Source organism: Physeter macrocephalus, chromosome 4, assembly GCF_002837175.3.
Source record: "Physeter macrocephalus isolate SW-GA chromosome 4, ASM283717v5, whole genome shotgun sequence".
Taxonomy (NCBI): domain Eukaryota; kingdom Metazoa; phylum Chordata; class Mammalia; order Artiodactyla; family Physeteridae; genus Physeter; species Physeter macrocephalus.
This window is the reverse complement of record NC_041217.1, coordinates 129552019-129577948: the sequence shown is the minus strand read 5'-3', so window position 1 is coordinate 129577948 and position 25930 is coordinate 129552019. Positions and strand designations below refer to the sequence as shown.

Here is a 25930-nt window from a genome sequence, read left to right as displayed (position 1 = left end):
TAATAATTTTATGTATTATTTTAATACAGTAGACCCACATACTGGCCGTCCCTGTATAGATTTTTTGGACAACACTCATAAGTGGAATAGAAGCTATACATTGAGCAGCATCTTACTTACCCTCCAGGTAAGAACAGATTAATATAAAGCTGTCTTTAATACTTTTAATTACCCCAATTACTCAAAGTATGACGAATAAAATGTACAATGCATAGTTAAATGTTTAAAGGATTTGAGTAAGCTTATATAAATCAATAACATTTCTACATCAAGACTGTAAAGTGGAACTTGAATTATAAAAACTATTATTTTTAAAGTGAAATCGATAGATTAGGCCCTTCCCAACCAAAGAATTTGTATTTTATAAAAGAAGAAAAGAACTGTTTGGATGGTTTCAACTCTGGAAATACAGTCTTAGGTTTGCTTTTGGCTCCTAACTTCACTTTATAATGTTGAACAGGCCTTTTGGATCTTTCCACATTCATGAACCTTGCCTTCCTCCGAGAGGTGAATCAAGTGACTACAACGTAAAAATGTTCAGCTTTATCCTTTGTTTCTGACAGTACTAGAGACCTGCTTTTATAAGCTTTCATATCAAACCCAGTGAACAATTAAACCAGGAATTTCCTCCTCTCCTCAGTAGATGCCTGTTTCTAGAATGCACCCTTCACCTCCTAGATCCATGGTCTTTAGAAGCATGCCTCAGTGTTGTGTTATTCCCGACCCTCAAAGAGCCTCCCTTCTCATCCTGAAATGCTAAGACAAATGATTTGAGTGGCACTTGCTTTGACCACTTACATCTGGCTCAGTGAAATTCTATCCACTAGATTCTGTCCACGATATTCTATCTATTTATCATTGATAATATATGGAGATAAACTATTAAATTTTGATCATCTGGAATACCTGGAGAGTAAAGTATTCTGGCTTAATTGAATTTTCTCTGTAACATAGAATTATAACACAAATTTCATCTCTCCCATTTCTTGTTTTTGAAAATAAAATAAAACTAATCATTAACTTTCTGTCTAGTCATCTTAGTATGCTGAGTAAAATTTAATATTTTTAAAAATTCAATGTTCAATTTATTTATTCATTCATTCTACAAATATATGTTGAGCATATATAGCAGTGCCAGGCCATGTTCTGGGAGAGAGAATGGAGCAAAAACTTTGAGGAAGTAAGTGAGCATGTTGTGCAGAGATTTGTGGTTATCTTTTGGATTCCTTCAAACTGAGTCATCCTATCTCTTCCATCTAAATAGGATTGACCTTAAAAATAGTAAAAATGAATGTTCTCAGGAATGTAATGAGTGAGGGCAAACCAGAATGAAATGGTGAAAATTTTTAATAGCAGAATAATTCAGTAAAAGGTACATTGGGAGCTGTAAGTTTAGATAGCTTGGCTTCACATCTTGGTTCTGCCACTTAATACCTTTGCACTGTTGGACAAGTTTCTTCACTTCTCATTGCCTCAGTTTCTTCATCAGTAAAATGGGTCTGTTAGTAGGTACCTCATATAACTTGTGAGGACTAAATGAATAAATACATGTAAAGTACTTAGAACCATGAGTTGTCCAAAATAAGAATTCAATAAAATGTAGTTAATATTTTGATTGTTCTTAGTTTTAACCTGTAATACAAAATGACAACAAAGTGTTGCCAAATATATCATGGAAAGCCAATAGATTACACAGTTGTTTTTATTTTTCAAATAGATTTATGAAACAAATATGCCCACATTAGAGAAGATCTTTAAGATAGTGGAAAGGAAAAGAAAATCACTGGTAATCATAAAGAAAATTCCTTACCCTATTGTTATTAGCATTTTCTTCTAATTTTGTCTCCTGTGTTTCAGTTTTAAATCTTCAGTTCCACATTTCCTGCAGGGTCAAGCCCAAATTCTGTTGCCTGACAAATGATGATCTACCTCTCACACCTCGGCTTTAACTCTCCCAAACACACTGTGGGATCCCGCTCCTATTGATTTCTTTCTTTTTTTTTTTTTTTTTCCACTCACAGTGCTTGGTTCAATTCAGGTTAAAAAGCACTTATAGAGTCCTAAACTCTAAAGTTACAAACCCAAGTCAGTCTTGCACTTTAAAAAGTGCTCAGTCCAGTTCCCCATCTGACTAGCAACCCATTGTATTCCCTCTTTCTCAGTCTGTTCAGCAAGCAGCTGCTCACATTGTTAAGAGTCGGGTCAAAAGAGCCCTCCTCTGCAATGCCTTTCCTGATTTCCTTTCCTAGGTGAAATTGATGGCTTTGGTTTTGGGGGGAAGGAGGTTTTCTTTGCAAAGTGGTACCCTAAGCAAATCTCTGTGAGAGCACTATAATGCTCTAATGCATATACTGTTTCCTTATCTGTCTACCCCTATTGGACTGTAATCTCCCTGAGGTCAGGAAACAAGTCTAATTTGTGTGATAGGTACTAAGTAACATGATTGAAGCAACAAATCTGAATTTTTACATCGTTACCATGATGGTATATATGTTCAAATTATATAGCCTATTTCTTTTTCACTTAACATTTTATCTCAAGTAATTTCCAGATTGCTACAATTAATATTTTAATGGCTATTTAATAGTACTTTGAAGGTCAGTGCTGCCCAATAGAACTTTCCGTGCTTACGGAAATGTTCAATATCTGTGCTGTCCGATATAGTAGCCTCTAGTCTCATGTTCTACTGAGCACTTGAAATGTGGCTACTGTAACTGAGGAACTGAGTTTTTCATTTTATTTAAGTAATTTAAATTTAGATTACTTTCTGACTACTACCTTTTGAACAACAGGTGAGACATTTATAATTATCACATTGTTATACAAGGGGGTGGTACTTGAAATGGTGTTTAAAATATTTTAAAGTCTAAATATGCTAATCATCTCCTCCTAAAATTTTTATAATCTTGATTTCTTTGAAAACTTGTACTTCCATGTACAATGCAAAAGTAAGTACCAACACTCATCCACAGAAGAAATTCCAAGTTCATGGGCTATAACTAATTGGATATTACAAAATGTACCCACTGGTACAGTTGTTTATTGATGCTTCGGATTTTTGTATTTATCCTCCAGATGGCTTTTTATATTATTTCATACTATCACATGGTGACTTTAAAAGTTGGACTGTTATTTTATTTTTTTACTATTTTAGCAAGGTGTCTGGTTTGTATATTTTAATTATTCCTTACATTCTAGTTCTTAAAAAATCATTAAATATACTTAATAGCTTGTGTATATATTATATGAAAAGGTCTTAGGCACAGTGGTCAATGCAAAGACTATTGAATAAACTTTACCAGATGTGCCTCTCTGAGTAAGATTATCTCTCCAGCCAAAGAGCAAAAGCTTGCTCTTGAAGAAAAGTTTCACCTGCTTCCCACCCACTTTGAAAGATATAGTGCAATCCTATTTAAGCAATTATAATATTCTGGAAAATATAGCCCAATGTGTTTTCCAAATAGGGAAAAAAAAAAAAAACAGCAGAAAATTCTTGTTGGTTTTGAAATATCAGATGTCAGATTACTGCTTTTATTAGTGAAAGATTGCCATCATTTCCATGACTCTTAAGCCACCGTAATCCACACTGACCTGTATCTACACTTAAGACATTCTGGTAGTTATTCTTTTGGCTATATTTTATTATCTAATTTGTATGTTATAATGTAAGATTCAACATACTGAATTATTGAATAAATTTTTCAAATTTGGGCTAATATTAATTTTGAGATGCCAGATAAACAAGATCATGGTCTAGCAGAACTATTAAGTTTTGGTTACTACTGGTCACCTATTTTGTCCAGATGTGCAAATACTATTGTAGGCAGAATTTTGAAGATGTCCTCCAAGACTCCCATTCTCTGTTACTCAATCAAACACTAATCTCTAGGTGTGAAGGAACTTTGCAGATGGAACTATGGTTACTAATCAGCTCACCTTAAAATAGAAAGGTTATTCCTGAAATATGCAGGGGGCCCAAAGTAATCACATGAGCTCTTAACAACAGAAAAGGAAGACAGAAGAGTCACTCAGAGAAATGCAGTAAAGACGGAGAAAGGATATGACAGGAGGGGAGCAAACATCAGAAGGATTTTTCACACCTTTGCCTCTGACACGTAGGGGTCCAAGTGTAAGGACTGGCGAGAGACATCTCAGGGTTGAGGGTAGCCCCCGGTTAATCACCAGGAAAGAAACGGGAAACTCAGTCCTACAAATACTGAATTCAGGACCTGAATTCAGCTAACAGACAGCCTGAATGAGTTGGGAGGCATGTTCTTCCCAGAGCCTCTGGTAAGAGCCCAGCCAACCGACGACTTGATTTCAGTCTTGTTCAGTCTGGAAAAGAAAAAACAGCCCAATCAACCCCGACTTCCTACTTGTAGAAATGTGAGATAATAAATTTGTGTTGATTTAGTTGCTAAATTTGTGGTAATTTGTTATAGCAGCCATAGAAAACTACTACAGATACCAAGTTAAGCGTTCAGTGATCTGGAGGGATATTGAATTGCATGCAAGTTTTTAATACATGTGTTTGTTTATTCACGATCTAAATATGATCTCATGTTAAAATGTAATGTATTTTTTAATAGAAATGTTTCAATGTTTTCTAATGTTTACTTCCCTTTACACAAAAAATCAATTTAAATTTATGTGACAGGAAGAAATAGGTTACAGGAAGGAACTTGTAACTTGCTTTGGTCCTAATGTTTGGCTCATGAATGTACAGTGTAAAACCAAGATAGATCAAGTGTTTCTTGAGAGTAGGGACCATGTCTCTTTTGTCTTTGTCTCTATCTCCAGGTGGATATATTGTAGGCATTTAATGAACGCTTCTTGAATGTTGTATGTATTGGTTTGTCTTTTTGCTCTAAGAAAAAAGTTACTTTAAAAACTCTATGTTCTATATGTTTTCCTATAGGTTATGCTTTCTAATCCAGTGCTAGAAAATCCAGTGAATTTGGAAGCAGCCCATATACTGATTAAAGATGAAACTCTGTACAGGCAAATAATTCTAAGACTTTTCCACCAGCCATTACAATGTAAGAAGTGCCTACTTATTGTTATTTGCCAGTTATTAATTATTTATAGCAAGTAAATGATCTAGCAAGTAACTTGTATATGGCAATATTTTCTGTATCCATTTTCAGTAATGAAATCATACTAAGATCTCTCCTACTGTACCTCTTTTTCAAATCCATCAGTGTGATCCCTTTTTTTTTCCTAATTGAAGAATAGTTGATTTACAATGTTGTGTTAGTTTCAGGTGTACAGCAAAGTGATTCAGTTATACACACATATACATCTATTTTATATATCTATTTTTTCAGATTCTTTTCCCTTGTAGGTTATTACAAAATATTGAGTAGAGTTCCCTGTGCTATACAGTAGGTCCTTGTTGTCTATTTTATATATAGTAGTGTGTACATGTTAATCCCAAACTCCTAATTTACCCCCGCCCGCCCCCTTTCCCCTTTGGTAACCATAAGTTTGTTTTCTATGTCTGTGAAAAAAAAAGGTCTCCACTACAGTGCTGCAAGAATCAGCTTTCATATACATTTAATATATTAACAAAGAGGTCTGGAAAATGCAAAGGGGAAATTATCCCATTTTTGGATAACACAAAAGTGGAACAGATATTTACTTGTATACATGAGAAACTCAAGAGGCAGGTAATTGTATCATATCCGTAGGCATTAATTTTAGGCTACAGCAATATCCTCAGTGCCCAGGTAGCAGTCTCTGGCTATAGTATTGAATAAAAATTTGTAGATTGAATGAATGAAAAAATACACATAAATTTAGATCCTGATTTTACTTCATAGTTTACAAAATGCTTTCACATACATTTATTCATCTGATCCTTAGCCTCTTCCCCTGAGGCAGCTGAGGATCAGTGATGAAGGGATTAGCCCAAGGCCACACAGAGCAAGCTGCAGGGCCAGAGATCCACCCTGGGCATTCCCCCTGACCCTGGGGCCTCCAATTTAATGAGGTGAACATAAAGTCATTCATTTGGGATCAAAGAATTAAAATTTCCAAGTACAGAAGAGAAGAGACCTGACTTCATAGCAGACCTTTAGTCTATGAAAAATTCTTGGGAAGCTATTTGAACACAAGCTTAATGTGAAAAGCAAGTGCCCTTCTACCAAGCATGTGCAAAATGATAACTTGCCCGACTCTGGTTTGGTGGGCCCTTCTCTGGAATACCAGCCTTTTCCTTGGCATGTTGACAAGATTGCACAAACTCTGAGTTCAAACCCGATTGGTGGGGACTTCCCTAGTGGCACAGTGGTTAAGAATCCACCAGCCAATTCAGGGGACCTGGGTTCGATCCCTGGTCCGGGAAGATCCCACATGCGGCAGAGCAACTAAGCCCGTGCGCCACAACTACTGAGCCTGCGCTCTAGAGCCCGCGAGCCACAACTACTGAGCCCACGTGCCACAACTACTGAAGCCCACACTCCTAGAGCCCATGCTCCACAACAAGAGAAGCCACCGCAATGAGAAGCCCATGCACCGCAACAAAGAATAAGCCCCTGCTCACCACAACTAGAGGAACCCCATGTGCAGCAGTGAAGACCCAACACAGCCAAAAAAATAAAAAAAACACAATTGCTGGAAGTCCTGATGACCTTCCCATGTCCTGCAAGCCTCTTCTCCTTGTGGCCTGGACCCTGACTCCCTTACTTATAGTTTGGGTGCTCACACATACCAGACTGCCTGGGACAGTCCTGGTATAATTATTTCCCTTTCATTCTGTGTTCCAGTTTGGACAATAAATTATATAGTCAGTTGGGGTAACTGATCTTTTCTAGAAGCAAATGCCACTGTAGTTGCAGCATCACTAAGGTAAAGTCCATCGAGGTCCCAGCTGACCAAACATGAGAAAGGATTTTCCAACAAATCAAGTCGCTTAAGAATGGGCAAGGCCACATTGGCAGGTGGTAAACACCCTATCACTAAAGGTGTGCTTTCATAACTAGGGTTCATTTGGCAGAGCTTAATGACCTGTTCAGGGATGTTGTCAAAGAACTTTTTGCCCAGTGTTGGGAGTTGGACAAGGGGATCTTTCAAGTGCCTTCCAAGTTATACTTCAATCTGTTTATGAAAACTTGGAGGTCTGGGAGGAGACAGTGCATAACAACTGTTTTGCCTCCTAAATTCTGAGTATTGCTACTTCCTAATTTGTTACAAAGGGATTTCATGTACCCTCTTAACTGCAATTTTACTTTCCAAGTTTTCAGTTACTTGTGATCAACCATGGTCTGAAAGCATTAAGTGGAAAATTCCAGAAATAAACAATTCACGAGTTTTACGTTGTGCACCATTCTGTGTAGTGTGGTAGAATCTCTTGCCATCCAGCTTCATCCTGCCCGGCATGTGAATCATCTCTTTGTCCAGCATCTCCTGCTTGTTAGTCACTTAGTAGCCATCTGGGTTATCAAATAAACTGTCTGATATCTGAAGTATTGCAGTGCTTATGTTCAAGTGACCCTTATCTTACTTAATCATGACCCCAAAGCACAAGAGTGGTGCCACTTGGCCATTCAGATACGCCAATGAGAAGCCACAAGTTCTTCCTTTAAGTGAAAAGGTGAAAGTTCTCAACTAAATAAGGAAAGAAAAAAATCATATCTGAGGTTGTAAGAATGAATCTTCTATCCATGAAACTGTGAAGGAAGAAAAAGAAATCTGTGCTAGTTTTGCTTTTGTACCTCAAACTGCAAAAGATATGGCCACAATGCATAAGAGCTTAGTTAAGATGGAAAAGGCATTGAATTTGTACAAGATATTTTGAGAAAGAGACCACATTCCCATAACTTTTATGACAGTATGTTGTTAAAATTGTTCTATTTTATTATTAGTTATTGTTGTTAATCTCTTAGCTGTGCCTAAGTTACAAATTAAACTTCATCATAGGTATGTACGTATAGGAAAAAAAACATAGTATATATAGGGTTTGGTACTCTATGTGGTTTTAGGCACCGACTGGGAGGCTGGGGGAACTACTGTAAACTCATACATCTTTTCTTATTTCCAGTTTGTCCTAGTGAATTTTTATTTCTATATGGCTATATGGTCAAATTATATTATTTTCTGTTTATCATGTTTGTTTTGATTTTTAAAACATAGGGTTCACATGATTTTAAAAGCTTTGGTTGAAAGAAAATACAAGACTATAAAAATAATGAAACTGAATAATGGTAGCCAAGCCTAAGATAATAATTTTTCTCTTAGCCATGTGTATATTCCTATAGCTTTTGTTAAAGGAGAATCATTCTACTAAGTTTCAGATTCTTACATAAATAAAACTATAATATAATTACTGACAGATATTATGACAGTCAAAATACAAGAATAGAGAAGAATTATAAAAATGTTAGGGAGATTATACAACTAATTCACATTAGGTACTTTAAAAAAAACCCTGATGATTGTGCAAATCCATCCCATCCTGCTTGCAATTAGGGAGATGTTGTGTTAAGCATTTGATTCTTCTTCAATTTAAGTTCTCAATTTGTTCACTTTTTTTTTTTAAGTTCTCTTAACAATAGAACAATTTTAGAGGAACTTGTTTCTACAATTGAAGCAGGTGATGTCTCGTAGGATTTCAGATGTTGGGTTTTTTTTCTCTTAAAGGGAGTACTGGTTGTTAGGTATAGGAATACCCTTTCCTTTAGAAAATATTCTTTCTTGATGTCAGGAGAAAGAGAAATTTAGTCCAGTAGCTTCTCATTAAAGAACATGAGCTTTAGCACCATCATTCAGAGCCAGTTTTGTTGTTGATGATTACAGTATTACTCCAGATATTCTGCTGTCTACAGATGTCAGGAGATGTGGAAAACCTGACTTTAACAGGATGACCTGTATGGATCTGTTTGCTGGAGTTACAGATCTCTTTTGTCCTTTTTTGTATTTCATTGCACCAGATGTTCCAGGAACTTTTCAGCAAAGTCTCTAAGTTGTTTTAACTAAAGATGTTAAGTATTTATTTTCTATCAAAGAAATATTTGTGCATAGCTTTAAAGGACAGATAACACCAATCGGTTTTTAAGGAAATAGAGCAGACCTTGGAAGCCACACCTTCCATGGCTGAGAGCCGTCCCCACCCTGGCAAGGTACCAACAGCTTTCAACACGTTTATCTGTTTCTTTTGGAATTCACCACTGTATTTCTAAGTTTATTCTGTACTAAATTTCTGGGGTTTTCACTTTAGATATTACTTATGGGCTTCTTCTGAAAGATAAAGATTTAGCTTTTATGTGCCATTTCCACTGTTTTCTCTCCCCCATTCTCCTAGTATTGTTCGTTTACATTGATATGACTTAGTGAATATTCGTCATAGGTGAGCCACGAATGATTATTTTTCTTGTACAAATGGCCTGTTTTTTCATTCCCTTGTTTTTGTTTTTTGGATTTTTATTTGCTTGTTTGTTTTTAAAGAAGATGTTGGGAGTAGGAGTTAATTAATTAATTAATTTAGTTTTGCTGTGTTGGGTCTTTGTTTCTGTGCGAGGGCTTTCTCTAGTTGTGGCAAGCGGGGGCCACTCTTCATCGCGGTGCGCAGGCCTCTCACTATCGCGGCCTCTCCCGTTGCGGAGCACAGGCTCCAGACACGCAGGCTCAGTAGTTGTGGCTCACGGGCCTAGTTGCTCCGTGGCATGTGGGATCCTCCCAGACCAGGGCTCGAATCCGTGTCCCCTGCATTAGCAGGCAGATTCTCAACCACTGCACCACCAGGGAAGCCCTATTTGTTTTTTTAAAAAATATCTACCATTTATTTTTCCCCTAAACTTTCTGACAAAGCTGTAAAGACAAACCAACAAAACACACACACCAGTTGGTCAGTCAGTTTTATTTTTTCCCCCAAGACCTCTTTGTTGAGGCACTCATGCCCCTCCTCCTTTTCTATTTTGTTTTTGTTTTTCGCGGTACGCGGACCGCTCACTGTTGTGGCCTCTCCCGTTGCGGAGCACAGGCTCAGGACGCGCAGGCTCAGCGGCCATGGCTCACGGGCCCAGCCGCTCCGCGGCATGTGGGATCTTCCTGGACGGGGGCACGAACCTGTGTCCTCTGCATCGGCAGGCGGACTCTCAACCACTGCGCCACCAGGGAAGCCGGTTCCTCCTTTTCTGAATTGGCAGTTCTCTCGTAGGGATCCTGGGGTGACCTTGTGGTCTGCCCCTTGGATTGGAGCTCTTGCTTGATCCCTCCTTTTCCTCTTGGTTGGTTTGTTCCTTCATTTTGTTGGAACACTTCCTCCAGGAGCTTCCAAGTACATGAGAGTTAAATCTTTTATTACTTCACATGCCTAAAAATGTATTTTTTCCACTCTCATATGTTCATAATTTGGTTAAACTTTAGTCTGAAAATTTTTTTTCTCCTCGTTCATCATGTAGGGCATTTCATAGGCTATTTAAATCTCAAACTCTAATTCTTTAGTTCTGGACTTTTTTCTTATATGATTTCTTTTATAATACCTGTCCCCTCCAATTTCCCTGTTCTCTCTTCTAAATCTCCAAAGATTTAGACGTGGGATCTACTGATCTGTTACTCTGATTTTTTAAAATCTATTTTCTCCTATTATCCATCTCTTTATTTTTTTGTTCTGTATTCTGGAAAATGTCCAGAAAAGTATGTTCCTAGTTCCTATTTTCTTCCTGCTTATTTGTTTTGGTTGTCATCATTCATGATAATGACTTTACTCAGAGATCTACTGATCTTTGACTATGCATCTGTATGATGGACACATGATGAATGAAAATCATTCATTGAAAAGGTTGGAAATTTTGGATGCAGATTGGACTTGTTGATGGTTTTGTTTCATTATAGGGTTATTCAGTGGGAACCTGACCTTACCTTTAGCTAGGCTTGACTATTTTTTCTGAGACGAATCCTCCAGTCTTATGCCTGAAGAAAGAGATGTTAACTACTTACACTCTAGGAGCTGGACAAAGAGAGAGAATAAGGAATCTTTCTTATCAATATGATTTATGTGATTTATTCCCTGCCTTCAGTCCCTTACCATACTCTTGTTCTGCTATCTCCTGAATCTCTCTGGTTCAGTTTCTCCAGAATTAGATATACTCCCTCCTGCCTGGGCAGTGGTGGTCTTCTGGTTGCATAGGATGAAGGCTATGTCTTTGGTATCCATGCTATACTTGTCAGTTTTCAGAGGTATCTGATACCTCCAATTCCTGAGTGTTTCTCAAGTTCTGAAGTGTAAATCTGCTTGCTTTTTATTGGCCTCCCCTCATCAGGTCGTTAGGTTTCAAATTTCTATGGCCTGTTAAGATAGTTACCGCTTGACATCTGCTTTCCATCCTGAAAATTTTTCTTGCCATCTTTCTTTTGCTCTCCTTGAGGTTTTATACCTTATTTTTATTCCTTTCTTACCATCTTATTGAGGCTTTGGAAAGAATGCACATAAGGCCATATATTCAGTCTTCCGAGTAAACCAGAATCTTTTCATATTTTTCTTTACAGCAAAAGATGACAGTTCTGAGTCACCTAAAGAGCCAGATAAATTTAACAGGTAAGTTTTTCTTTATATAATTTTTTGCCAATTTATACACTAAAAGAACTATTGATTTAAACTGTGTTTTCTATCATAATTGTATTTTCATTTTTTTAACTTAGAAAAATTCTTTCATTTAAATATATTTTCCCTTCCAATACCTTTTAAAAATGATGTTTTCAGGAGGAATATGGAGAATCTTGAATTCTTTCTAGTCTATTAAATTAAAATTGATGTAACTATGTTAGTTGCCTATTCTTTTAGTTTTTATTTCTGAAAAGGAAAAAAAATGTTGTCTACATTATAGATCCAACCTTTATAGATCACAAAAATCCAAGCAATTTAGGAGAAGATAAAGTCCTAGAGGAAAATGGTGAGAGTTAGGGCTAAAGCCATTGTACACTTGGGAGACCACCTGACAATGTGACATCAGTTCAGCCTTGAACACCTGGACAAGGTGTAGGTTCTGCAGCATTCAGCTTCTCTGGCATTTCCATCAGCTTTATTTTGATAGTTAATCAGAAGCAGAAAACAGCCAGCTTAACTAGTGTTGACACAATACTTGATCTATCTTGGTTTTATACTATACAAGGATAAGGATCCTCTTAGTGGATTAATAATAGTAAAATGTTCCCAAAGGACTGAAATCAAAAGGAACCCTCAGATCGGGGCTCTGTCCCAGAATGTGAGATAATGTTATGTCAAGGGGCTCTGTGCCTGGAAGTGTTAGAAACTCAGAATTAGAAGACCCAGAAAAACCGACAGAATGATTAATTGGGACCTGACAGGAAGAACGTTGACCTTGTCTGTCCCCTAGCACTCAGATGAAGACCAGCCAGTAGCAGTGGTGGGGTCTTTCTCAGGCAGGAGCAGGAAGAAGGGCAAACGCCATTACAGGGAGAAAACTTTGGCCCTTTGGTTCTTTGTCTGGGGCAATGAGTCCCTCATCAGACAGGCAGCAAGGTAACCAGACGGCACCATGAGGATCCAGCACTGATCACGGGACTATAAAATCTGGGGTCTGGGAGAAAGACTTCAACTATACCTTTAGTCAGAAACAACTCGAGAGCCATGGTGAGATAAACTTGTACATGGTGTTATCTTGAAAAATCAAGATTCGTGACAATGAAAGGAAAAAAGGGGGGGGTGAAAAGTTGGGAGAGAGTGATGTCTTAACAAGTACAGTGAGATTCTGGGTAGAGGGAGAAACTAGGGTATTGATCCTAAACTGGATGTGAGAGTGGTGTGTTAGAGGCTCGGAAAGAAGGCCACTGCAGCTGGAACACAGCAAGGGGGAAGGGAGATGGGTAGGAGATAGAGTAAGAGATGTAGACAGGGCCAGATCACTTAGACCTTTATAGGGCTTTCCTGGTGGCGCAGTGGTTGAAAGTCCGCCTGCCGATGCAGGGGACACGGGTTCGTGCCCCTGTCCGGGAAGATCCCACATGCCGCGGAGCGGCTGGGCCCGTGAGCCATGGCCGCTGAGCCTGCGCGTCCTGAGCCTGTGCTCCGCAACGGGAGAGGCCACAGCAGTGAGAGGCCTGCGTACCGGAAAAAAAAAAAAAAATTTCCGTATTTCAATAAAAGGAGTCTATAGAAATCCAACAGCTAACCTTACACTTAAATATGAAATGTTGAGTGCTTTTCTCCTGAGTTTAGGAACAATACAAATATGCCCATTATCACCATTTCTATCCGACATTGTACTGGAGTCCTAGCCAGTGCAATGAGGGAAGGAAAAAAACCAAGTTATAAAATGTGGAAAGGGTAAAGTAAACCATCTTTATTCACACACAACACAACTATATACATAGTAAAATCCAAATGAATATACAAAGCTTGAAAGTTTGAAAATTAATAAGTAAATTTAGCAAGGATCCTTGATACAAGATGAATATTTAAAAATCAACTATATTTTTATATACTAGCAACACATAGAAAATGAAATTTTTTTTTTTTGTATGCGGGCCTCCCTGTGTTGTGGCCTCTCCTGTTGCGGAGCACAGGCTCCGGACGCGCAGGCTCAGCGGCCATGGCTCACGGGCCCAGCCGCTCCGCGGCATGTGGGATCCTCCCGGACCGGGGCGCGAACCCGGTTCCCCTGCATCGGCAGGCGGACGCGCAACCACTGCGCCACCAGGGAAGCCCAGAAAATGAAATTTTAAAAATACCATTACAACAGCATCAAAATGTGACAAAAGATGAATAAGGCATCCATACTGAAAAATCGCAAAATATATCAGAGAAATTTTAAAAGACATAAAGAAATAGAGATATACAAAGTTTGTTGCTTGGGAAAGACTTGATATTCTTACACTGTCAACTCTTCCCAAATTATAGATTCAATTCAGTCTCAGTCAAAATCTCAGCAGCCTTATTTTTTTTTCTGAAAACTGACAAGGTGGTCTAAAATGTATCTAGAAATGCAAAGGGTTTAGAATAACAAGGCAATCTTGAAGAAGAACAAAGAGGATCAACACTCTCAGAGATCAAGATGTAGAAAGCTAGAATAAGTTTCACTCTGATTGGAGCTATTTAGGTCAGATTCCTGTCCCTAAACTAGTTATCACTCAGCTGACTTAGAGCCAGGGGTGGGGTCAGTCCCATCAGACCACAGGGCATATACAGAATGGGAGAAGAATGGAACAGCTATCGGGGAGGCAACCACAATATCCACTGTGACAACCTTCATGTCTGTATTATTTTTATTGTACCTGAACCTTAATAAGGAAGACTTTGACAGGCACAGAGGGCAAAAGACTCTCTAATAGAACTGCTTGCACAGACATGGAAATGTAATATTGTGGTACACTCAGGATCACCAGGAAGTTCCATGTGACGGAGCCTCTGGATGTGGAGATGAATGACGGAAGAAAAGGTTGGAAATGGCCAGATGATGAAGAACCTCAAGTTCTATTTAAAAGTTGTTTATATGTCATCCTGTAGAAGTATTTACCAACTGTGGCTTTCAAGCAGAGGCATGATAACCTGGAATAGGGAGAGACTGAGGTAGATGAACAATTAGGAAGCTGTTTAGAGTTTACAGGAGAAAAATGATGAGGTACTTATCCAAGGCAGTTGAGAAGACCAGCTGACAGTGCTGAGGGATGCTAAACCCTTCCTTGGCTGTTTTTATGCATGTTCACAACCACCACTGGAGAAAGTTCTATCTCTGGAAACATGGAGAGGTTAGGCTACTTGCCCGGAGTTACACAGCTAATAAGAAATGGTGCCAGAGTGTTTTAACCCAGGCCAGCTGATTCCAGAGCCTGTGCTCTTAGTCATGATACTGTTGAATACGTGACTAAATATCCAGAGATATTTAAGAATTTAGTCATTAGGCTTTGGCGATGGTTGGGATGTTGCTTCCATGAAATAGCGCTGCCATGATTCTCTTCTTCCCTTAATGATCCTTTTGGTTTCTTTCACAGGCCCCCCCTAAACTGTGAATTGGTTTCTGCTCACTCTTTTCTAAACACTTACTTACTCTTTTGGAGTTTGTTTTCCCTAATGGCGTCATCTATCAACCTTTGTGTTGATTTGACCTAAATTTCTTATTTCCAGTCCCAATTTCTCAGTCACACTCCTAAAGGTCATCACCTACAACCCATGTTTAAAATTAAACTCATATTTTACTTCGGTTTCTCTAGACGCTTTCTATTAATAGCAAAACTAAGTGGTCTTCTGGGTTTTAGGAGAATATTTGACCCTCAAATTCCTTCACTTTTCACACCCTATCAGGCAACTGGTTCAGTCAATTCTTTAGCATTCTCGTAGATTCATCTCCTCCCCTTCCTGATCTTTGCTCCCACCCTAGTATTAGCTCTCAGAATCTCTTGCCTGCGTTACTGAATTTATTTCCTAACTGGTCCCCCTACATTTAATCTCTCATATAATCCTCTCTACATGCTAATGCCAGAGAAAACTCTTACTCAATCACTGATTTCATAGTTTACTTGCCTTATTTGAGAACTTCTGATTACTGTCTATCACCTAATAAATCAAGGTTACTGAATCGACTCTAATCCATTCTCTGCCTAAATTTGAAGACCCAGCATTGCCTCGTTTCACCTATTTTTATCAAATTCCAATTCCTCTGAAATTGGAACTCTCTACTCTAGTCAATTATCTTGTTACTCTCACCTCTTCCCCCAACATCCTCTGTATGTAGGCATGCACACACCATGCTCCTTGCCATCTAAGCTATTGCTAATACTGCTTCCCTTCCTTGGCCTAAAATGCCTCCTTCCTTAGTCCCAGGTCCATATCCAAGTGACTCTTTCCCTAATGGCTCCAAAACAAAGTTATACCTCCCTCCTCCAAATTGTTTTTGCTTATTGCCACTGCCAAAGAAGTATCTGTCACTGTAATCTCCAAATGTCTATGTTAAATGATGTAACAGTTTATTATGTTAATATATCAAGCTATTCTATTTACTAGTTCAGATATATATCTTATTTTCCCAAGAGGATAATAATAAGCTGTAATGTTCAGTTTAAAATTATGTCTTCTACTTTTTCATATTCATAATGCCAACAATAATACACCATAAATTCCTGTTATTGGTTGAAACTATAAACACATGTATTTTTTTATGCTGTATACATCCCTTCATAGTTTATCTGAATAATAGTAAATAGTTACTGTTCTTTTATTTTAAGAGGCTATTTCCTTTATAGAATTGAAAGTGCAGATATTCCCAAATGTTTGAGGCATTCTGTTATGTATATTCAAACTATACTAAAGTTATACCTTTTAGGGTAATATTTTTAATTATTCTAGGGGAAAAAAAGAAAGCCCCTGAAGGCTAACAGCTTGAAATTGAACAGGACACCGTTGGGAAGGGAGAGGGTCATGGGTCGTCGTCAAACAGACAAAAAACAATGGAGACGATTGTGCCTGAAGATGGTGTATTTTTTTTTCACGAGACAGTATGTTGACAGTTTCCTTCCTCTTGGGTCATTGTTGTCTGCTAAATGATCTGTGACAGCAAATTGATCACAAGCTTTTTCATGCAGGAGATATAATGCAGCCTTTCATTTTGTTACCTCCGTTGCCAAATGCTGAAACATTTCATTGGCAAATTAATGTTAGTTTAGTATATCATTTAGTAGTATAAAGCACCGCTTGTAGCTCTGGAAGCAATAATAGTAGTGATTAATTTATCTTTACCAAGTTTCAGATTTCTACTTGTGTGATTACAAAAGCAATAACACACTTGAAAAATGTTAGTCTTAAAATTAGGTGTCTGTAATTATCATTTAAATAAATGAATGCATTAACACATTTAGATATGCCCCCATTAATTTCAAAATTGAGTCAAATATTAAGGCACCTATGATTTACCTATAAAAATTAATGCTAATAACCTGTTATAACTGAAAATTTGCTTCTTCCTCCAAAGAGCTAGGAATTTAAAATTAAAATAGACATAAAGTCTTTTACATTTGATGTTTAAGCATCTGTTTAAGTCAGTTAATAGATGATTTCACATGTCTGAAAAATATCTGAAAGTAATGTTTTGTTTGTGGAGTGTTGAGAATCTCTGCATTCAAGAAGATTGTAAGAAAAAAATTGGAAATGCAGTTATTTAAGAGTAAGAGACTGTTTCATAGGTCCCATTTAATACTTTGTAACAGTCTTTGCTCTCCCATTAGGATTTGGTAATATTAGCACAGGGAAGGAAATGTGCTGGCAGTAATATTAGAAAAGAGTTGTTTATTTTCCCTCATTGAAAGTGGCCAGATTCTGTGTAAAAATTAAACTAATCTCAATTCTGGTGTTTCATTTCTCCTCATAATAAAAAGAAAATAAAGATGATTTTACTAAAATTTGGCATAGAAATTTAAGAAAGTTTATCGTAGAAAGAGAAAATGTACAGCTATGATGTTTTATTTAAAGTTCTTTTCAATGTTAGTCACGAAAGGCACAGTTATCTTAAACCTATATTTTTCTTTTTATAATATATACATGGATGCACATTTACACTTATTATAGAAAACTCGTTTGGATGGACCTTTTTTGTGATTTGCATGTATTAGTGGAAAATTATGTTAGATTCATTTGTTAGAAATAACTATGTGAGAATTTGCAGATCAGCCTAATGTCTTGTGACAAGGTATCTGAAAGAGTCCACTCTGATAAAAATAATTTTAAAAAGCCAACTTTCATGCTACTCACTGTCTGATCTTATTTTGTATTTTCAGATCAATTAAATCAGTCTCATTTAATGATTACTACAAGACATGGTCTGGAATAGCCACATCAAAAGCCACAGAATATTACAGAACTCCATGTAAGGTGATCTAACCTTGTCTTATTTTTGTGGGGAGGGGGGTGGTATATTAATCTCAACATTCTCAGCTTGTCTTGCTTTCAAAGACTAATTGACGCATATTTGGAATCGGAGGGTGATAAACTTCTTTGTTGGCTCTATATACTAATCATTCAACAACTGTTCATTTAGTCCCTCTTTTGTAAAGAGTCCTGGACTGAAGTCTGATTAAAAGCCCAAAGGAAAGATAGGCAATTGGAGGAATAAAAGACAAAGTTCTCGGTCTTTCGAGGTTTACTTTATGCCCTTTACCCCAGAAGGAAACCTTCATAGCAGGAGGAAACTTTCTGGTTCTAAACACAATTATCCCCAAAGCCAGAGACATTATTAAGTAGAAAGACAGAAAGAAAACCTGGGGTTGCTCAATTTTATCAGTCGAAGGAAAAATCATCTGTTACCATCATACATTAAGAGCTAGAAAGATGGAATAGGAGAGCTGGACAACTTTTTGGTCCCATTTAATCTAATCTTTAGAGTACTGTTTCATTATTTGTATCAAAGTAGGTTACCCAGTCTGCACACATTTACTGAAATACGACTTTGCTTCAGCTATCCTGCAAAATGGTACATTCTGAAGTTATCAGTGACTTTCGAATTCCCAGATTCAGTGATTACATTTTTTAGTCCTTATCTTACTTGAAATCCTATTGGCTATGCTCTCCTTGAGTTAGAAGACACCATGTATCCATGGTTTTCCTCTTACCTTCCTAAGCGCTCCTCTGCCTCTTTCCTTACCAATAACTTCTTCATTCAGTATTCTCTGCCCAGCTCTCTTTGAGAGACTTCATCTGTCACTATGGTTTTCATTAGCCCACATGCCAGTATTTCCTAAAGCCTCATCTCTAGCCAGGCTCTCTTCTGAATTCTGAATGCATATTTACAACTGTGTAATAAGGCACCTCATACCCAGGATGTCCCAAAGTGAATTCATTATGTTGCTCCAAAACCTATTCTCCCTCCTTCATTACCTTTCTTGATTAGCGGTAGATCACCATTCTTTCATTTACTTGCCAAGCCAGAATCATAGACATTTCCTAGTCCTCTTTATCTCCCTTGTTAAGCCTTATTGATTTTATCTCCTGCAACATTACAAATGTTTCCCCTCTACTCCACCTCCATGACCACTGCCTTAATTTGTGGTCTCATCGTGTTTCATCTCATCATTGTGATAGTCTACTAATTGGTTTTAAGAGAACAAAATATCACCCAGAAAAAAAAATCATATCTAGTTTTAAGACACAAATTAGAGCAAAAAGGAGTACTAAGCTTAATAAATATAAAAATGTGAGGTCAATAATTTCTAAGAAATTACTTGTTCTTTCAGGATGTTGGTTATTAGTTATTTTGTGATTACACATTATCTTCCTCACTGACTCATAGATTAGTGATTAAGAAAAATAACTTGTTCAAGGTGCTTTAAGAAGTAGTCTTTAACAACACTATCAGTGTGAAAGAGTTTTATTGATTTTGATACCAGATTACATGAATGTTTACTTCATTTAAAAGATTTTGATTGAGTGCTTCTTAGTCAATTCAGCAAACACATCTTGAGTACTTGCTATGTAAGAGGCTCTGAGGAGCTCAGATGGGTTCCAGGAGGTGATAACCCTTAACAGATGTGGTGTCAAGAGGCAGTTGGCATGCTCCAGGGAATGATTCAGCGTCCAACTCCTTCAACCAAAAAACAAACAGATTGTTATAGGATGGTGCTTTATGGAATAACGTGTAAATATATGAAGGCTCTTGGAAACTCCAAACTGCTAGGAAAAAAACAGAAGCACATGCCCAAACAAAGAAATTTAGAAATGATTGTCTTATAATAAAGAATAATTTTAAAATGGAAGTAATAATGAAGTATCACTGGCTGCAATTTCTTCTTCAAAAGAGTTTGACACCAAAATATTTAAGTTGGTTCTTGTTTCTACATCTGTCACTAACCTAGTATGTAATTCATTTCTCTTTGTGAAGGCAATAGCTGGTAATGGTTACCTCTAGCCCAGAAGAATTTCTGAGACTTTGATTCTAGCCCTTGGCGCAAGATTTCACAATCACTCTGCCTCTCTTTCCTACAGAGATTTGTTATAAGAATGTTTCAAAAGCTTTCCTTCAATAATAACCAGCACTTAATTTAAAAAAATAAATGTAAACCTTACATGTGCTGCTGACCATTTTGTCTTTGGATAGTTCAGCTGGATGAGATCCAATACTATCTTTAATGGCTTAATTTCCTGGCAATAAGAAAGATGAAGCTGTTAGATTATAGAATGCTTCTTTAACTACTCAGAAATAAAGGGGGAACTTCCAATAACTTCATTTTCTACAGTTATATTTTTATCACTGGAAAGATTATTAAACTCTTGTGCATATTTTTAAAAGCCTTTTATTTTACGAATAGTGATGAGTAAGGTTATATTATGATTTTGAGTATTAACTCTGTTGCATATCTTTGTGCCACAAATCTATACATAGTCATATATGCCATAATACTAGTAAGTTTATTCTTGTATAACACAGTTTACAGAGTATACTCTGTATTGTTTTTCTTGTTTATTTTTAATTGAGGTATAGTTGATGTAAAATCTTATGTTTCAGGCATACAACATAGTGATTCACAGTTCTTAAAGGTTATGGTCCATTTATAGTTATTATAAAATATTGGCTATATTCCCTGTGTTGTACAATATATCCTTGTAGCTTATTTATTTTATGCATAGTAGTTTGTACCTCCTAATCTGTATTTTTTTAATCATCCCAATCTTACTGTCCTTTTATTCACTTATCAACCAATATTTATTGAACACCTAGTATATGTCATGCAGAGTTGTATATCAACCCAATGAGCTTGGCATTATTATTACTCTGTTTTACACATGAGAAAACCAAGACCAAGGGAAGCTAAGTAATTTACCTAAGGTCACACATGGAATATCATATATTGGTAAGAGTGTAAATTCTGGATGCATATTGCCAGGGTTTAATCCTGGCTCTGCAATTTACTAGCTGTGTGACCTTGGATAAGTTTCTTAACCTCTCTATGTCCCACTTCTCTCATCTGTAAAATGAGAATAATCACAACATACTTCATAACGCTGAAGCACTATAATAGTACCCAGTGCATAGTGAGTGCTCAGTAAATGTGGCTAATATTTATTAGTTCAAGTGGGCTGTGGCCCAAAGACTTGAACCAAGTCCTCTGACTCTATATTTGTTCTTTCCTTTATATTATATTGCCTCCATAATATGATATAAAATTGTAATTTCTGTATAACTTGAGATTTAAATTCAAACTCTGAAGTATATGCAGTACATTTTCAGTAATTACAATTATTTGCTCATAATCATAGACAATCATATGGGAAAATGTACTGATGATCCACTATTCTCTGTCCATCACTATAGAATGGCAAATTAAAAGTTTGGCAGAGAACAAACCAATACATCTGGCTGTGGGCAACAGCACCTTAATGACAGAATATGATCCCCATAAGGAAATGTTTATGTTATACGAAAAGAATTCTTTCAGACCAGTGTACCCTGTAATAGTGAGCGGAGGCTTCCTGATGTTTGTTTGCTGTCATCAGCACAGACCAAATAGCCTGAAGCATCATGGGAATGCTTGCTTTCACCTTAGGATACTTTCATTCCTTGAATCTTTGAGCCAGCAGTGAGGGCAAGTGTCTCCAAAAATGCATTTAGGTGCAAGAAGCAGTATCATCGACTTCTAATGCAGTGGTCTCAGTCTTGACTGCTCCTTAGAACCACTAGAGGAGCTCGTAAAAGTTCCCATGTAAAGGGTGCACCCCCAGACCAATTATAGTAGGATCTTTGGGAGCAGGACCAGGGGGTAGTAGTTTTTGCAGCTGCCCAGGTGGTTACAATGCGCAAGCCAATGGAAAAGCCCTAGTGGGAAGAACCTGATATCAGAAATTAGAGGCTCCTAGCCTTATACTAGTTTTGCAGACACAGTTAAGTGAATTTAGGTTAGTCATTTAACCTAATTTAGGTTAGTCTTTGTACCTCATTTTTCATTTCTATTCATTGACAAAAATTTTCTACTCTATTTTAAGTTCCTCTATGGTTAGCATAAGATAGTATGTGTGAAAGTAAAACATGCCAAGGTAAGTTATGCTTATATATTTCTTTGGATACGACAGTCTCAGAGTGGAAAAAAAATTTTTTCAGATCAACCTATACAGTTGTTGGACAATAGGTGTGTCATAGAAAAAGCAGAGTAGAAGCTATGTCCAGTAATCCTCAGAAGGAAAGGAAGGAAGAAATATACTATGGAGGCAGTAGAGGATGCTTTTCTACACAGATTACAAAACTGCCACAAGGGCAAGGTATGATAGTGATGGGGGGATTTTAACTTCAAGAAGTTCTGACAAAATTTCACTGGTCCTCATTTCTTCATTATTTCTCTCCCATCAACATTATCCACTGAACATCTTCTATGTCTGTCAATGGGCTTTGTTGAAGACAAGAACATAAGTATTATGATAAGCTTTTTGAGGCATTTACAGTCAGATGGTAGGAGAGAGATGAGTGAAAAAATTATGGGGATAAAATAGGAAGTGTTAAAAGTTTGTACAGATACTGTGGCATCTTTCCTCTCTTGGGTAATAGAGAAAGTGTTGGAGAAAATGAGTCAATGATATAAGAGAAATGAGAATAGAGTAAGTCCCCTACATACGAACGAGTTCCGTTCCGAGAGTGTGTTCATAAGTCCAATTTGTTCATAAATCCAACAAAGTTTGTTTGTAATAGAAAAACAACTTCCCTTTGATTAATGGAAGATTCTTAATGGATTCAGCTATTTATTAATTTCCAGCAAGGACAATGTTGTTTTCCTAAAAGAAATTAAATCAAAGCAGCTGTAAAAGCTAGGATTTGGGGAGTTCTAGAAAAAATTTTTCTCTTTTAATTTAAAATAAGAATTACACATCTATAATGTCCCAAAAGAGTCTCAGAAAGAAACAACTGCTATAAGTCCCCTACATACGAATGAGTTCCATGCCAAGAGTGCGTTCGTAAGTCCAATTTGTTCATAAATCCAACAAAGTTAGCCTAGGTACCCAACTAACAATCAGCTACATACTGCTGCTTTTATGCTTGCCTCCAGACATTCTGGGCTTGAAATAAAGATACTGTATTACTGTACTCTACACCAAAAGTACACAAAAAAGTACACAAAAGCACAACCACTTGTAGAGTATGCATGCATGTGACAGTGTACACCAGACACATGAACTAACTTACGTGATTGGACATGCGAACGCATGTTCGCATCTTTGAAAGTTCCCAACTTGAAGGTTCGTATATAAGGGACTTACTGTATTCAGGAAAGATAATGATGCCATTTGGGGTTTCATAATATATAAGGAAGAGACTGCCATACATATTCAAATAGAAAATGTAGGAAAGGCAATTCCAAAAAATTAAGGAAAGACATGGATTATCCTTGAATAGAAACATCGAGTAAATTTCAGGAGTTCCCTGGTGGCCTAGTGGTTAGGATTTGGCTCTTTCACTGCTATGGCCTGGGTTCAATACCTGGTCAGGGAACTTAACATCAAATAAATTTTAAATTTTGTTTAGGTAGTAATGAATAGTACATGTTAGAAGACATTACTCAACCTTTCTGTGTCTGTCCATCTGTGAAGTGGGTATTATAATGGTAAGCACTGCGTTATCTACTTTACAAGTACCCCCATATATAGTAAGAATTCTATTAATATTAATTATTATAATCATCTAAAGGAAATAATGAATCCTGCTAAGAACTCTGGGGAGTAAAGATTTGCTTCCTTAAAGGAAGGAAGGAATATATTCCAAATAACAATAAAGAATATTAATGAAGTCTATAAGAATATGTATGTATGTGTGTTTGTGTGTGTGTGAAGAAGGTAAAGAATAGATTGGAACATTGCTGGTGAAAATCATGTAATATTAATAGAAGAAAAGGAGAATTATTCAGTTTAAATGTTTTTTCTATCAATGACAAATTTCATCAAGCTGGAAGGGGTTAATTAATCATTGTTAAGAAGTGAGCTCCAGATAAGGAAGGACAAGACTGGTGGGGAGCTTCTGGTTGGTTAAATAGATCAGGACTATAAACCCAGGACAATTAGAAGGAGAAGAGAGAGCGAGAAAGAGAGAGAGAAAGCACACAAGCGAGCAGGGGGAGGGAGCAGGGAGAAAAAGAAGGATATATATGTGCGTGTGTGAATGATCTGGATTAATAGTATTTTGTGTAAAAACTACCAGTGCTTAAGCATAGTAGGTTTTCCATAAATTTTATGTGAATTTGATTGAAGGCATAAGGCTTATAATTAACCACAAACATATGAGCCAGTGGTATAATGTGATTTCCAGAAAATACTAATGCATATCTGAGCTAAATTGAGAGAAGTCCAGCACACAGATCGAGGGAGGTAGCAATCCCACCTGCATCTTGCTACTGATATGAAATCAAGATTCTGAGCCAGTTCTGGATGAAAACCTTAATAAGAATATCAACAAAGTTCACCACCAGGATGAGGATGGTTAGGTCTCTAGAAAATCATGACTTAGGGGCTTCCCTGGTGGCGCAGTGGCTGAGAGTCCGCCTGCCGATGCAGGGGACACGGGTTCGTGCCCCGGTCCGGGAAGAGCCCACGTGCCGCGGAGCGGCTGGGCCCATGAGCCATGGCCGCTGGGCCTGCGCGTCCAGAGCCTGTGCTCCGCAACGGGAAAGGCCACAACAGTGAGAGGCCCGCGTACCACAAAAAAAAAAAAAAAGAAAAAAAAAAGAAAAAAGAAAATCATGACTTAAGAAAAAGTTGAAGGAACTGAGGCTGCCCTGAGAGCTATCTTCAAATATTAGAGGGATCCTTTCCCTAGGGGAGGGATAAATTTACTCAGAATTGCTGAGGAGGTCAGAAGGAGGAGTAGTGGAAACTCACAGCCCTTAGATTAAGGAAGGACATTGTGACCTCGGTAACTGTCAATGAAACGGGCAGTCTCCCAATAACAAAGAGACAAGGGGTTCATTTAGAGGCTGGATGATCATCTGTTGCAGATTCTTGCTTTGCAGAAGATCAAGATCTGTAATGCCACTTTCAAACTCCACAATTTTATTTTTTCACTTGAAGTGCTGCGTTAGAATTTTTTTAAACTATGGTATCAGTTTCTGTATGAGTTATTTTAAAACTATCCTCGTTTCTATAAATGATATACAAACAAATATCATTATCATGATAAGTTACAAAGTCACAATCTGTTTCAAACAATATCCAGTATCACAAAGTTTAAATAAAAAGAAGAAATTTGGGGCTTCCCTGGTGGCGCAGTGGTTGCGCGTCCGCCTGCCGATGCAGGGGAGCCGGGTTCGCGCACCGGTCTGGGAGGATCCCACATGCCGCGGAGCGGCTGGGCCCGTGAGCCATGGCCGCTGAGCCTGCGCGTCCGGAGCCTGTGCTCCGCAACGGGAGAGGCCACAACAAAGGAAGGCCCGCATACCACAAAAAAAAAAAAAAAAAAAAAAGAAATTTGGAGAGTGTCTCAGGATCGTAATGTGACTTGAAAGATAATAGTACGTGTTATTGCCACATACTAACTTAAGGAGAAATAAATTATTGTAAACTTTAAACTATTATTAAAGAATGTATGCATAGCTCCTCTTTAAAATATTCTAATTTCAGTGCTTGAAGATCCAAATTTCATTGGAAAGTATTACAAATGGAAGAAAAATGAGCTAAGACGACCTAAAGAATGGGGTTTAAAGTAAGTAATTTTAACTGTCTAGAATATTATCCTGTGAACTTGAAATATCTATTACTCACTTTCTACTAACTGAACTATCAGAAGAAACCCATTGGATTTCTTTTAAACATAAGAAAAACAATAAGTATCATTTTGTCCTTTCACATGAACCCAGGTGGGAAACAGCTTTGCTATCTATCGGCTGCCAAAGGTGGGGATAGAACATGAGCCACAGTGAAGGAATCCCACAATACCTTTCCTATTAATCTTCTTATTTCCATTCTTAACCTTATCAAAATAGAACTTAGAAACAGGAAAAAAGAAAAACCAACCTGTTT

The 25930-nt window shown here is 37.4% G+C and overlaps 1 protein-coding gene across 1 annotated transcript in view; it reads left to right on the top strand.

Annotated features, from left to right (window-relative positions):
- The window catches only part of UBE2U (ubiquitin conjugating enzyme E2 U), a 38368-nt gene extending 12751 nt beyond the window's left edge, over nucleotides 1–25617 (top strand). The window contains exons 4-8 of the mRNA XM_024119638.1: nucleotides 30–127; nucleotides 4919–5039; nucleotides 11488–11536; nucleotides 17725–17813; nucleotides 25532–25617. Of these exons, the coding sequence (XP_023975406.1) occupies nucleotides 30–127; nucleotides 4919–5039; nucleotides 11488–11536; nucleotides 17725–17813; nucleotides 25532–25617 (443 nt within the window). The remainder of the gene's footprint in view (nucleotides 1–29; nucleotides 128–4918; nucleotides 5040–11487; nucleotides 11537–17724; nucleotides 17814–25531) is intronic.
- The last annotated feature ends 313 nt before the right edge of the window (nucleotides 25618–25930 follow it).